The sequence below is a fragment of the Scyliorhinus torazame genome, chromosome 18, assembly GCF_047496885.1.
Source record: "Scyliorhinus torazame isolate Kashiwa2021f chromosome 18, sScyTor2.1, whole genome shotgun sequence".
NCBI classification, from domain to species: domain Eukaryota; kingdom Metazoa; phylum Chordata; class Chondrichthyes; order Carcharhiniformes; family Scyliorhinidae; genus Scyliorhinus; species Scyliorhinus torazame.
Window position 1 is genome coordinate 157,637,667 of NC_092724.1, and position 14,455 is coordinate 157,652,121.

The following is a 14,455-nucleotide window of genomic DNA, read 5'->3' on the forward strand; positions in this document are numbered from 1 at the left end:
TTAATGAGCAAATGAAGGTCCTTGGATATGATTATTCTGCAAAACCAGGAATTGTCTTAACACTGCACCATTTATAGTTTTTCAGTTCTGAATTGCCTTGTCATTGTATAAATACAGAATGTATGTACTCTGTATCTCAGAACATTTGTAAAGGCGATTAATGTGCTCCATTAACCGTATTTGTCTTTGCTACTTGAGTTCCCTATCTTCACATGAGTTCATCAGCAATAATGCAATAGTCAGGACTGTGAAAGTAACCCATGCTTATTCTTGGTTGTTTGTATAAGATTAATAGATATTTATTAAAGGTGGGCAATTTCCCCCACTGACACTAGCACCTCTGAGACTCACCTGGCTATCCCTAGAACCTCAATTGCTGAGGAGAAGAACGGTATTATAGGAACATTGTCAGCTCAAAGTCATGAGCCATCCTGATTCGGCACATCACGGAAACATTATCATACAAAATTTGAGACCCAGCCAGATAAAGAATCACTTGTCTTGGAGGAAGGGAAGGATTTATGGAATGCGGTAGGAGGAAGGGATAGAGTTGTGGAGAGTTAGTGAGGGAATTCCAGAGTTTGGGCAGCTAAAGGTATGGCCACCAATGATGGAACGATGAAAACCTTGTGAAGCACCATCACACCAGGATTGCAACAGCTGAAGAAGTAGCCTTGCCACTACTGCTTGGGAGGAGCTCAAATTGAGCAATAAATGGAGTGTTTCCAGCATCCAACATCCCATGAACAAATTGAAGCGAAGGTGAATTACTGTCGAGGCTCTTCCATATAAGGCACATTTGTTGGAACATCAGGTAGCAGTGGGATCCAGCTGGAAAAACACAGACGCAGCTCGAATTGTTCTAAAAATCATTGTTCAATCTCTCTCTTTTCAGGTACCGTGCCCTAAGAGGGCATTGGCGACCATAAACCTCCGTGTTAATCTTGCTCTCGAGGCACGGATTACCTTAGTCAGTGGTACATTCATTCAGTTTGTGTGAGGCTCTTTAGATAATGAGAGCGATATTCTGCAGAAGCTGGAAATCTGAAATAAAACTATGCTGGATAAACTCAGCAGGTCTAATGTTTAAACAGGGCTAATGTTTCATACCTAAGTGATCCTTTTACAGTTCTGTAGGAGAGCTCATTTTGATCTGAAGCATTAACTCTCTTTTCTCTCCACAAATGATGCCAGACCTGAGTTAATCCAGCATTTTTTAGAAAAATTGTTTCTTGACCTAACAAAATTACCCTAAAAAGCCTCTTGTTTGAAGAGATGATTTAAAAAACAGATTGTCTGGTCACTTAGAGCTCATTTAGTTGCAGCTGAGCCGGCCAATCAGTTGGTATCTCCATCTAGGATTGCAGAGAAATCGAGTGAAACACCCAGAATCCACAACTTCAAATTAGTCACTATTTCAGAATTTGATTGTTTGTTACTTTATTGTTATTTCATTATTAACTTATATGGTAGAACTGTGGGTTTTTAAATACATTTACAGGGAGACGAAAAGTATTTATTTATTTCTTTTCTTCCTCCATACTTTGTACCATATAGATTAGGACAGTGTTCATACAATTTGAGGGAATCCATTCTGCCACATTAGGAGCATTACAAGATCAATATCTTTCTCGCTACAGATATAATCTTTCCAGCCTATAGTGTATGAGGACCAGATCCCCAAATCCGTTGTTATCTGATTTGGGCAGCATGGTAGCACAGTGGTTAGCACAGTTGCTTCACAGCTCCAGGGTCCCAGGTTCGATTCCCGGCTTGGGTCACTGTCTGTGTGGAGTCTGCACGTTCTCCCCGTGTGTGCGTGGGTTTCCACCGGGTGCTCCGGTTTCCTCCCATAGTTCAAAGATGTGCCGGTTAGGTGGATTGGCCATGGTAAATTGCCCCTAGTGTCCAAAAAGGTTAGGTGGGGTTACTGGGTACGGGGATAGGGTGGAGGCATGGGCTTAAGTAGGGTGCTCTTTCCAAGGGCTGGTGCTGACCCGATGGGCTGAATGGCCTCCTGCACTGTAAATTCTATGATTTGCTGAGGACCAACCAAGTGGCACATAGGAAGATATGCAGGCAGGGAGGAAACTTTCCATTGGCCTTTTTCAAACAAATTGTTCATGGAATTTGGACCTCTCTGGCAAGAGCAGCATTATTGCCCATGCCTCATTGCCTTTGAGAAGGTAGTGATGAGCTGCCAGCTTGAAATGCTGCAGTTTGTGTTGTGCTGTTAGGTAAGGAGGCCGATGGCCATACCTAGCACCAAGAAAGATGATTGTGGTTGTTGGGAGACCAATTATCTCAGCGCTAGGACATTGCAGCAGAAATTCCTCAGGGCAGAGTCCTCGGCCGTCAGTCCCTTCATCAGAGATGCTTTTTGCATCATAAGGTCAGAAGCGGATATTGTCTCATGATTGCACAGTGTTCAGTTTCATTTGCAACTTCTCAGATAATGAACCTGTCAGTGCCTGCATGCAGCAAGCCGAGGACAGCATCCAGGTTTGCCATATTCGGCGCACAACATTCACACAGCGCAAGCCAGCCAATGACCGTCTCCAACAAGAGGTTGGTTAGGGGGTTACCTTTGAGCAGAAACTTAATTCAACAAGCCACATAAATACTGTGGCTACAAGAGCAAGTCAGAGGCTAGGTATTCTGCAATACGTGACTCACTTCTTGACTCACCAATGCCTTTCTGCCACCTGCAAGGTATAAGGAGTGTGATGAAATGCTCCCACTTGTCTGAATAAGTGCAGCTCCATCAGCATTCTAGCATGTGACCGAACAAAGCAGCCTGATTAATCAGCATTAATGCAAGGTCCCCTCCATGTTGCACCCCATCCTGACGTGGAAATATATCTGTTCCTTCAATGTCGAAATTGTGAAACTCCTTCCTGAAAGGTACTGTGGATGTAACTCCACCAGACATGCTGCAGCATTTCAAGAAGGAGGCTCACTGGCAACTTTTGAAGAGCAATTAGAGATGAGTACTAAATGTCGGCCTTGCCAGCATGTTCGTAACCTGTGAATAACAAAGAAACATTTTAAAAGTGGGCAGGTTCTCTGATGAATATTACAGAATAATTGTAGGATGCAATCTCAGAGACTTCCTTTTAATATTTAGAAAACAACAGCTACAGACATCTTCAGTTTCTTATTCAGCACCCCTTGTATAAACAAGTAATAAGTAATTGGGATACTTTTAAACTATCTTCCAATAGTGTGGGTAGGGTGAAGGAAAGTACATATTGAATTTATAATAACAGGAACAATGTGTGGGTGTACTTAGTCATTTTTTAAAAAGCTGCAGGATGTTAAGAATATACAGCTGGTTGACCTACTTAAAGCCTTTTTGTGTGCTGGAACATGACTCGTTGCTGCACAAGATAACCCTGTACAAAGAGACCTGGAGAAACCAGAATTTCAAAAGAAAAGATAGAAGATTACAGCATGATGATGTTCGTCGATACTGTACTCCAAGACGTCATGGAGCGAGCACCTAGAATCTTGTGCAGGATGAACTATTAATTTTTAAACAATATAATCAGATTAGGACAAGGCTGATTGGCAAAATTCCTTCCCCAGTTTTCAGCTTACTACAGACTGAGATGGCTGTATTTTTGACTTGGCTGTTTACACTTCACTGGAATGTATTTTTGAAGAGCTTGAGGGCATTCAATAAATGTGCTCTGTTCCCTAGACACAGATATGGTGGATGTTGCTGCAGGCTTGACTGCCGCATTGGTTAATGATGAAAAATTTGTTTCACAGCAGTCCTCTCGAGAATCTTTAGTATTTTTGCAGTTCTTTTTAGTTATATAGTGAGTAAATGAAATATATTTCTTCAGTGTTGTGAGTGAATAACATTTTACAATCAGAAAATTTCCTACTTTCAAGAGATTTGGACCCTTGTGATTTCTTCCATGTCTCCACTTCGCCATTCTTAATTTCTTCTCTCACTTCAGTGTCAGCTACATGCACACTTTCCCAACAGTGTAACCTGTATTTTCTCATTGATAAAAATAATTTTTTATTTACGGGTTTGTTTCCCACAAGAAACCTTTCCTGATTCTATTTCTAACACTTACTTTCTCAGTGACGTGCATTGAACTGGGACTTCAATTTGTGTAAATTATCAAAATGAAGGAATGTCAATGGGGCTCATCCACTCCCAGCTGATCAATTCCTAATCCAATCACAATATTGTCTTTCTGTACACATGATCCTTCAAAGAGATTGTTGGACAAGCAATCGCAGGTGTGCTACCTTGGGTTGGTCCACATCGCTCTCCTTGAATTCTTTAATGTCTTTTATCCAACACAGCTTACACTTCTAGTGGGAAGAAGATAAAGGGTATTGGGATAAAGTGGTACACATTCACATAGAAATGCAAGTTAAAAGGGCCATAAATGCAAACAAAGCACCATGATTCATTTATGGAGGAATAAGATTGAAAAACTGGGAAATTATATTTCAAACCTCTAGAGAATCTTAGTTAGAGCACACACAGCATGTGCAGTTCTAATCTCCGTGTTTAAAAAAAGATAAGAGTAGTGGAGATTTGTACGGACAGGAGGAAAATTCATTTAAATATCCCTGATTTCTCCTCTCGCTACCTGTCAAGAAACGCACAGGTATTTTTGATTTCCCCTTTTATAAGCGGTGACATGTTTTCCCCAACCCTTAAATTTGAGGTGTTCCAATCCTCGAAATAACCCCACAGTAAACAGATAAAATAATTTTAAAGGGTTGGTTTATTTCAAACATGCTCACAATGTTGGGAAGGGGTTTCGCAATGTCCGCCCTTTGCACTCTTGCAATAAAAGAGGAAGTAGGGAAGAGGTACAGGGAAAGACCACGATAAAAATGAGTTACGGTTTTAAGTGATTCTGGAATGAAAAGTCTAATGGTTAGATTCCTTCCGAGAATAGGTGGCTGACTGTTGCAGGGTGATCCGCCTTTCCAGAAGTGAGGACATCCAGAAAGGAAGAAGGCATGTAGAATTGAAGGCATAAGTTCCAGTGCTCCAGTAATTCGGTGTAGATGCGAACCAGGCAATTGTAAGCCTGGGGATGGGCTCTTTCTGCTGCTACCTTTCAGATGGTAAATTGTGGACACAGGTTGCTTCCTGGAGTCCTGTTTCTCTTGGGTGAACAGCTTATTAATTATAGAAATTGCTACAGCTCAAGCCTTAGTCACGTGAGGTTTGTTTTGAGTTGACTAACAAGGCCCCTTGATTGAAACCCATTGTGTTTTGGTTCGGGTAATGGTCAGGCCGTTAGGAGAGACAAACCTATCCTTGGTGACACGGCGTGGTCTGCTGCAGAAATCTAAAAGGGGTTGGTGTATTTCTTTGAAATGTAATTGCCGGCGGTTGCAGAGCCATTTGCACCCTTTGAAAGATGGTGACGGCCCTGCTGGCTTCTGAAGGTTAAAAATTCCTCTGGTACGAGTCATGTCCATTTTTATTTTTTTTTAAAACAAATTTGCAGAATAACCAGGTTGGCGCGCACATGTGGCTTTATACATTCTTCCTGTCCATAGGCTTTGAGCAGATTTATCAGAACTGAGGTTAGAATGATCAGAAAGATGCAACATGCTGGGGCTCTTTGCTTAGTGGTAACCTCCTAGATATGTTCAGAACTATGAAGGAGTTCAATGAGGTCGCTTTGAGAAGTGTTTCCACGTGTGGGGTATCCAAAACTGGGGCCATAAAGATAAGATGGTCACCAGTAAATCTAATAAAGCACTCAGCCATTCTGATTTACCCAGAGAGTGGTTGGAGTATTGAACTCACTACCAAAAATTGAGGCAAGGAGCATAGGTTCCCTTTCGGGAAAAGTTTGATAACGACATGAAAGTAGTAAAAAAGGATGTGCTGATGAGAGTTCAATTAAGAGCAGTAGAAGGCAGACTGCATAGAGCATAAACACCAACATAGACCATTTGGACAGAATGACCAGGGGCTGGTTTAGAACAGTGGGCTAAATCGCTGGCTTGTAATGCAGAACAAGGCCAGCAGCATGGGTTCAATTCCCGTACTGGCCTTCCCAAACTGGCACCGAAATGTGGCGACAAGGGGCTTTTCACAGTAACTTATTTGAAGCCTACTTGAAGCCTATCGCAATAAATGATTGTTATTTATATTATTATATTATTATTACATATTCTGAAAACTACTTCAAAGATAACCAGATGGCTAGAGAAGGGGTTGTTTGTGTGTCTCTTAAAATCAGGCATGATTGTTCTGGTAGTCTGACCCTGCCCTAGATTTTGAAGATGGTTGCTTCACATTTCGTGTATTTCCTTCCCCACTGGAGTTCACCTTGTGTTTCCCATTGTTGAATTTCATTCAGGAGGAGGCAAGATCTCTCTGACCTTTGCTAATGCCCTTTAAGTGGCTTTTGTGAAGTTGATACAAGTGATTTGGGTTTTTTTTGTTTGTTACTCCTTCCTCTTTCTCTCTTCATGTGGGCAGAATTGTTACAACACAGAAGGAGGCCATTTGGCCCATTGGCCCTACACATTCCTCCTCTTCAAATAGCAATCTAATACCTTCTTGAATGCCTCAATTGAACCTGCCTCCATACTGAGGTCATGCATTCCAGATCCAAACAGCTCACTGCATGAAAAGAAATTCTTAGGTTGCCATAGCTTCTTTGCTAATTACCTTGAATCTATGCCTCTTGTTCTCAATCCTTCCACCAATTGAAACAGATTTATCCTATCTGCATGCTTGATCTCTACATTGTCAACCGCTCCTGAAGTTATGGTTGATTTGAAGTAGAAGATGCCATGGCATAAATTGGCATTCTTGAAGATTGATTTCACTGATATTTTGGAAGTTTGTTTTTGTTATTGTTAGTTTGTATGTTTCAGTTGTTATTTCCATGTATAATCCCAGACAGGCGATAAGTAAAGCATGAAGGGGACCGTTAAAGCAAAAATTGATTAGTGGCATTTTTTTGTCTACGGCACAGATTGCTCCAGATTTGTTATAATCAGTTAGTATATTTGGGAGAGACTGCCTGACATTGCCATATTTTCAACTCTGATATTGAGCTCCAATTTATTAATCTGCTGTTTGTGGTTCATTGAGTTTTTGATGTCCAATTTAGACCGTGAAGCTTTAACTGTTTTTGTTCTTGATGGCTCATCTCTTGAATCACCAATGTGTCAGCTTGATCATTAATAGCGCTTGAGTTGCGTTGCAAGATTTTCCCCTACTTTAATTAATGGAGAAGATTATAGGTGTAACAAATTCACGTTTACATGCTGCCACGCTGCATTGAGACAGCTTCACAGCTCAATTCAATGTGACAGCAAATATTTGAAACCGTATTGTTTGTGCAATGGCTTTTTAATTATTTTTATGTTAGAAACAGTGTCACGGTAAATTAGGATAACCAACAAAGTAAACAATAGTGTTGAAATCAAGCAATTGGTCTAATTTCTTTGTTTTATTTTCTGTGTAAATCGCATGCATCTTAAAAAACATTTCTGCATGCAGATAAGTTGAGATTTTTGAAATTTTAATAAGTTAGACCTTTCTATAAGATGCCAGGGTTCTGATTTCTCAATTAGGAATGAAACACTGATCGCAGCAAAGTCGGAATTTCTAATCACTGTCATCATCTCTGCATTTTTTCTTCAGACCCCTATTCCTGCTTCATTTTGCACTTTATCCGCTCAACAGGAAAGTGAATTCCCATCCAACACCATCCTTGCTGACTTTGCTTGCTTTGGCCTCCAGGTGTCTGACCAGAGTCCTGTAACGCAATATTAATCATCCACTTCTTTGGTGTACCAGGCCACAAATGATTTCTAAATAGATAGCGGTCTGGTAATGCAATTCTCTCCTGGACTTGCCGCTGTGCTTGTTATGGTACGTGGACAAGACAGGGATTTGTATTAGGAAACTGGACGAGACCCCAACAATTTTTCAATTTGTAAACTGTGAGAAAAGGATACTTCGCTCCAGGAGTGATTCCATGGTAAATGGGGATAAAACAAATGTTATTGCTAACACAGACTTTACCCCATTAACATCCATGGGAAAACAGCTTTTCAATGAACAGTTCTTAAAAAGAAACTTCTTTGAGCTTGCTTTCCTCCTGTCTACATCTAAAATTTCAAATAAGCAAAATCCCCACACACACAGGTGACATGCCACTTATTAATAAAGTTAACGCTCGGTGGCTTACAGATTTGCTCTCAAAGTCCTGAAGAGAGCAGCTTTCAGAAGTCAGGCTGAGAAACACAATTCCTGGCCTCCGAATCCAGAGCAAAACTCTAAAAATGAAACTTCATAAAAAACAGGCACAGGTTAGGGCTTAAAAACGAAACTAAAACAGACCCAGACCTTCCCACGTGTCACATCACTGCCTACCTAGCTGTTAACCCCTGAATCATAGCTTTATCAGACAGAGAATCTGGATACCTTAACACAAGTTATTTTAATAACATTACTGCAACAGCCACATACAATATATATAAAAATTAATCATGCCAGCTTTCCCCATTTGACAACATTGAGCACCTCCACGGACGGTGTTATTGGTCCCTTGAGCTGCTTGCCAGGCTTGAGCATTGAAGTAGAGCCACTTCCCAAATATATGTGAGTTAAAGCTGCAAACATTGGGAAACACAGAAGGTGTGTGCACCCAAGTTATCTTCGTAGTTGAGAGCCAATAGCTGGAGAGAGAAAATGCTGACTCTGTACCAATGATCTTCCATTCAAGTAATGCCTTTGTTAATAATTATTGTTTTGGGGGGAAATGAGGCAGAAAATTTGCACATTGTTCACTCCTGTAGATAGTGCTTGATTTGGAACTACTTGAGTGACCCATTGAGCTTGATGGGATTTGCCCATCTATTCCTGAAAGGACAAAATCTCATCCTTCTTGGTGGGGTGTGGTAAAACTGTACAGTCTTCTGGTCAGACCACATCTTGAGCGTTGTGACCAGTTCATAAAATAGCCACTTGCCCATTGGAAGCAATGGAATGAAGAGTCACGAGGCTAATCGCTGGTGTCAGAGATTTGAATAGGAGGTAAGACTTGAGAGTTTTTGGTTATGCACTGTGGAAAAGAGATACTCCGATAGATGGTCCTATGTAACATAAGGCAGTAAGTGGCATAGAAAAGATAATCATGGAAAGAATTGTTCAATCCCACCGGCCTGAACCTACATGAATATCCCTCACCGTAGAAGCACTATATGTTTATGAAGGGAAGGCTGTTTCCATAACCATTCCAGTAGTTCTTATCAGCAATTTTACTTCAGTTATCAACATGGACTTAAAGCTCAGCTGCCCCAAAATATGTGCGTGACTAATACCTTGTATAGCTGTGCAAATTAAAGTTGAATCAATAAACCAGATAATCAGTATTGCAACACACAACCTGTGAAAAGCACTCCGTACTGAAATGAATGAACAGCTGCTTTAGAAGGGCTAAGTTCAGTCGGCTAGGGTGCTCAATGGGCAGAACATCTAGCCCAGTAAAACTATGAAGGCTGTGCTTTTGCAGGATGATTAGTTATTTTACTAGGCTTTGGCCCAGAATCTATCTCTAGATATTTGTACTTTGGTCTCCTGTAAAGGATGAAGTTTTTCACTTTCCTTTTTGGTCACCTGGGGAACTTGCATTAGTATGGTACCCTTTTGCTGTCTCAGGATATCCCAAAGCACTTCACAGCTAATGAAGTACTTTTGACATGTAGTCAGTGTTATAATTTCAAGAAATGCATCGAGGTCCCATGGACAACAATGAGATAAATCGGCAGATAGTTTACTTTTGTTGATGTTTATTGAAAGGTAAATTTTGATTGGGTCACGAAGAGCACTCTTTGTGGTCTTCAAAAACAGCCATGAGTTTTTCTAATGCCCATCTGAGATCTCAGATGGAGCCACGGTTTAACATTGTACATCCTTGGTATTGCAATTTAGTATCAACCCAAATTATGTGCTCAAGTCCCAGTGTGACTTGAACCCATAGCCTTCTGAGGCAGACCAACATTGAGCTACGGTTGATGCTTGTAAATGCAGCTGAGGATGAGACTGTAACACTGAATTGCTTGCGCATGTTCCTTGAGAGATAAAACGAACATGTCCAAGGCTACTGACATTGATTCTGACTAGGTGAACATGATTGTCCAACCTTCTCCTTAGTTTAGCGGGATGGAGACCGAAATCAAGCTGAAATACTTTACTTTGTCTTATATGAACCTACTGTTGGACTGTCTTTTTCTTTTTCATGAACATTTCAGAAGTACTTTATTTGATTTCCTTGTCTCAAGAGTGAGCTATAAAACATCAATATTGGATTTTTGTCTGATTTTCTTTTTTCAAAGTTGATCATAAAACTTAGATGACATGGTACGGCAACAATTGTTTTCCAGTTTGAGCCACCCTGAGAAGATGGGCCTTCTCCCATTTGCAGCCGTTGTGTTGATGGTATTTCCATAAGGAAGGAACAGCAGTCTGTCCATCAAGACAGTGTGTGACTGAGGTTATGGAGCTCTCATGAAATTGTGTTAGCTGTCTTTCATATCGGTAGAAGTCATAGGTCTTGGAGCTACTATCAAAATAAGTCTGGTGATTTGCTACAATACATCCTGTAGTTACACTGCAATTGCAATATCCCATTGGGGGTGGGGTGGAATCCAGCATCAGGGATGTTGGTCAACTGGACTGCTTTTGCCTGGATGTTTTCAATTCCTTGATTTAATATTGCACCGTCCAGGAATGAGTATTCCATCACATTCCTGACTTGAACCATTTAATGTATTAATGCCATTTTCTTGTATATTTGAGGGATCTGATTATTTTTGTCATCCAAGGTCATCTGAGCCGTATGTGTTTTGAAAGGTTTGACAACCTGCTCAGTGCCAGTCCGAAGGAGCCAGCTTCACAGTGACACCTCCGCTTCCCCTCTTGCTTCCTCTCTCTTTATTCTGTGTTCACAGCAAAGATGGGTGTCAGGCCTGTGCTTTAAACCACAACACCAAGGCAGCTGATAACAGAGCCTACTAGGAGTTGATTGTTCATTGCTCCACTTCAGTGTTGCATTTTGGTGTTTGTATATTGCACAAACTTTGGTTAAACTTTACAGTTTTGGTTTCTTGATCTTTATTTTGTTTTAAGTTCAGAAACATTTTCATGCCAGGAGCCTTACCTGTCCCCTTACTAAAGTTAGTAGGGCAAAAATCGAAGCTACGATATTCACAAAGTTTAAAATGTATTAGAATACTCTGCCTCTAGTAATTGAAAGCCTTTCCATCCAGTCAAAACTGTTGTAGGTATTTGTAGATGGTAAAAGACATTCAATCATGTTGACTGAATGAGACATTATTTGCATACAGCTTCAGGCACATGTCAAAACCATGGACAGTTTTTGATTTCTATAAAGACATTGATGGGGAGTGGTATAAAATGCATATATCCTTTTCACAGCTCTCTCCTTTTCAACCCTCACCTGCAGATGTTTCAGTGGTATTGGTTGTTAACTATAATAATAGAGTATTTATTTGTATTCAAGTGGTGCCCATTAACTAGAGGTTCAAAAATGGGTGCAAATTGAAACTGTTTTGGGGTTAGGAGGTACATGTTTGTAATGTGTGTGGTGGTGGTGGTGGTTTGGGGGGGGGGAGGGGAGAAGAGAGAGAGAGAGCTTATAGGTGTGGAAAGATGAGGCTTCAATTCCATCCTTCCCCACCTAGCTATGTGAAATAGAACATTAGTAGCCCTTCAGTAGTTTCGTGCTGAGCTTATCCAGTGGATATCTGCAGGCTACCAACTCTGGAGTAATTGCAGTTGAGCCTCATCTCATCCTTAATTGATGTCCACATGTGTATGTTCCGTCAAACGTCACCAGCGATCATCACAGCACTGAAGGAGACTTTTCAGTCCATTTGCGCCTGTGGCAGTTCATTGAAGAGCTGTCCAGTTAGTCTCATTCCCCATAAACCTGAAAAATTCTTGTTTTCAAGTCTATATCTTTCATTTGGAAGTTACTACTAAATCTGCTTCCGCAACCATTTCAGGCATTGCATACCAGATCATCATAACTTCCCGGAAAAAAATATAAGTCTTCTCATCACCTTTCTGACTTCATTTTGCACATGACCGTAAAACTGTTCCCTGGTTACTAACACAACTAGAATCGTGAACACTGACTGTTCTCTTCCCACATGACCTTTTCTCTAGAGTATTGGATCTCCCAGTGCCACTCTGGTTGAGATCAATTACTTCAGATTGAACCTGGACTTGGGTCAGCACCATTCTCCAAGGCACAGATATCCATTAAACTGGGGGGGAAATAAAATCATATTCTCTTGAGAAATATACTGGAGAGTTTAATATGGTTTCACTTCATTGGAAGCCTATTTGAAAATATACGTTATATTAATTGATGGTGGCTTGTGTAAAATAAATCCAAACACCAGCAAGCCACCACCTATTTCATTTGAGCACATTCAATTCTTCCAGCCTGGACTGGAATCATCAGTGCTGCCATTGAAAATAGTCAATAGGTCACAGCACTGCTTTCACCACAATTCTAGTTTCTTTAGAAATAACGTTCACATAATGATTTTGATTTTAAGTTTAAGTTATTTGTGCCGTTTACCAACTTTGTGCCTGTTACAGTTCTTTTGTTTAAATGTGATGATTGTTTTCCTCTTCCCTTTAAGTTATTTTCTCTGATATACTCATGCTCCATAAACCTTCTAATGCCAGGCTGGTAACTTGTTTTTAAACTTTCACCAAAGTTGTCTTGAAGAAGTTGCAGAGCAACCTATTCTCTTTCCTGTACCTCTTCCAGCTGCTACACGAAAGCTGAAATTGGAAATTTGGTACAGACATAGATCTGTGTCTCGTTATTAATTGTGCTTCAACATATTGAGGCACCGTGCTATAAAGCATTACTTAAATGCTCGTTATAAAATCTTTAACACTTATTTGCACACCCAATCCCCACTCAAACTAATTCATTAGCTCAAAGATTTGAAATGCTTACACCGTATAAAATTCCCAATATTCTGTTGTGTTAATCGACCTAATACACATCATCTGCCACTACTCAAACTCCGAGCATGTTTTTGTAGAATTAACATAACTTTCAACAAATAAAGGACTCTGTTTGCACATTTAATGTGGAAACATTGAATATTGTGAATGTTGGCACCATATTTTATACAATTTGTGCCAGCAAACTTCGACCCATCCTTTATTTCTATGTTGCAGGATGCCTGAGATGCCTCTTGTGCCCCTTTGTATTTTGCTATATGTCACTGTACATAGAACATACAGTGCAGAAGGAGGCCATTCGGCCCATCAAGTCTGCACCGGCCCATCAAGTCTGCACCGACCCACTTAAGCCCTCACTTACACCCGAGCCCCATAACCCAATAAACACCCTTAACCTTTTTGGACACTAAGGGCAATTTAGCATGGCCAATCCACCTAACCTGCATAGGGCAGCACAGTGGTTCGCACTGTTGCTTCACAGCTCCAGGGTCTCAGGTTCGACTCCCGGCTTGGGTCACTGTCTGTGTGGAGTTTGCACATTCTCCCCGTGTCTGCGTGGGTTTCCTCCGGGTGCTCCGGTTTCCTCCCACAGTCCAAAGATGTGCAGGTTACGTGGATTGGCAATGCTAAATTGCAAATGTATGTAATTTCTGTATTTTGAAAATGTGAAGCATCTATAGAATCATAGAATTTACAGTGCAGAAGGAGGCCATTTGGCCCATCGAGTCTGCACCAGCTCTTGGAAAGATCCCCCCACCTAAGCCCACACCTCCACCCTATCCCTGTAACCCAATAACCCCGCCTAACCTTTTTGAACATTAAGGGCAATTTAGCATGGCCAATCCACCTAACGTGCACATCTTCGGACTGTGGGAGGAAACCAGAGCACCCGGCGGAAACCCACGCAGACACGGGGAGAACGTGCAGACTCCGCACAGACCGTGACCCAAGCCGGAAATCGAACCTGGGACTCTGGAGCTGTGAAGCAACTGTACTAACCACTGTGCTACCGTGCCGCTACATATTTCATACCTGTGCTCTTTTATTATTGATTTCTGATTTGTGCAATAACGTTGCATTTTACTTTCCTTACCTGGCTTCAGAATGCATTTTCTTTACTCTGGGCTGTTGCAGGGAGGGCCCGAATCTCCTTATCATCTCTCTCTCATTGCTGTTTCTCCAAGGAAATTCTGGGAAAGCTTCATCGATATCTGTCACGAGAACAACAGTCTCCATGGAATCACATTTGAGCAAATCAAGGCACAGCTGGAGGCACTGGAGTTGAAGAAGACATACGTACTTAATCCTCTAGCTCCAGAATTCATCCCGAGAGCTCTCAGACTTCAGCAGCCATCAAATGCTAACAAACAGCAGCCGCAGCCATCCCCTCCTAAGGTACAGTGACAGTTATTTTGTAATTTC

General features: G+C 41.1%; 1 protein-coding gene across 5 annotated transcripts in view; it reads left to right on the forward strand.

Annotated features, from left to right (window-relative positions):
- helz (helicase with zinc finger) overlaps window positions 1-14,455 on the forward strand; it is a 290,186-nt gene that overhangs the window by 171,859 nt on the left and 103,872 nt on the right. For all 5 annotated transcript variants that reach the window (XM_072483730.1, XM_072483732.1, XM_072483731.1 and 2 more), the window contains one exon: window positions 14,218-14,428. In XM_072483730.1, the coding sequence (XP_072339831.1) occupies window positions 14,218-14,428 (211 nt within the window). The remainder of the gene's footprint in view (window positions 1-14,217; window positions 14,429-14,455) is intronic.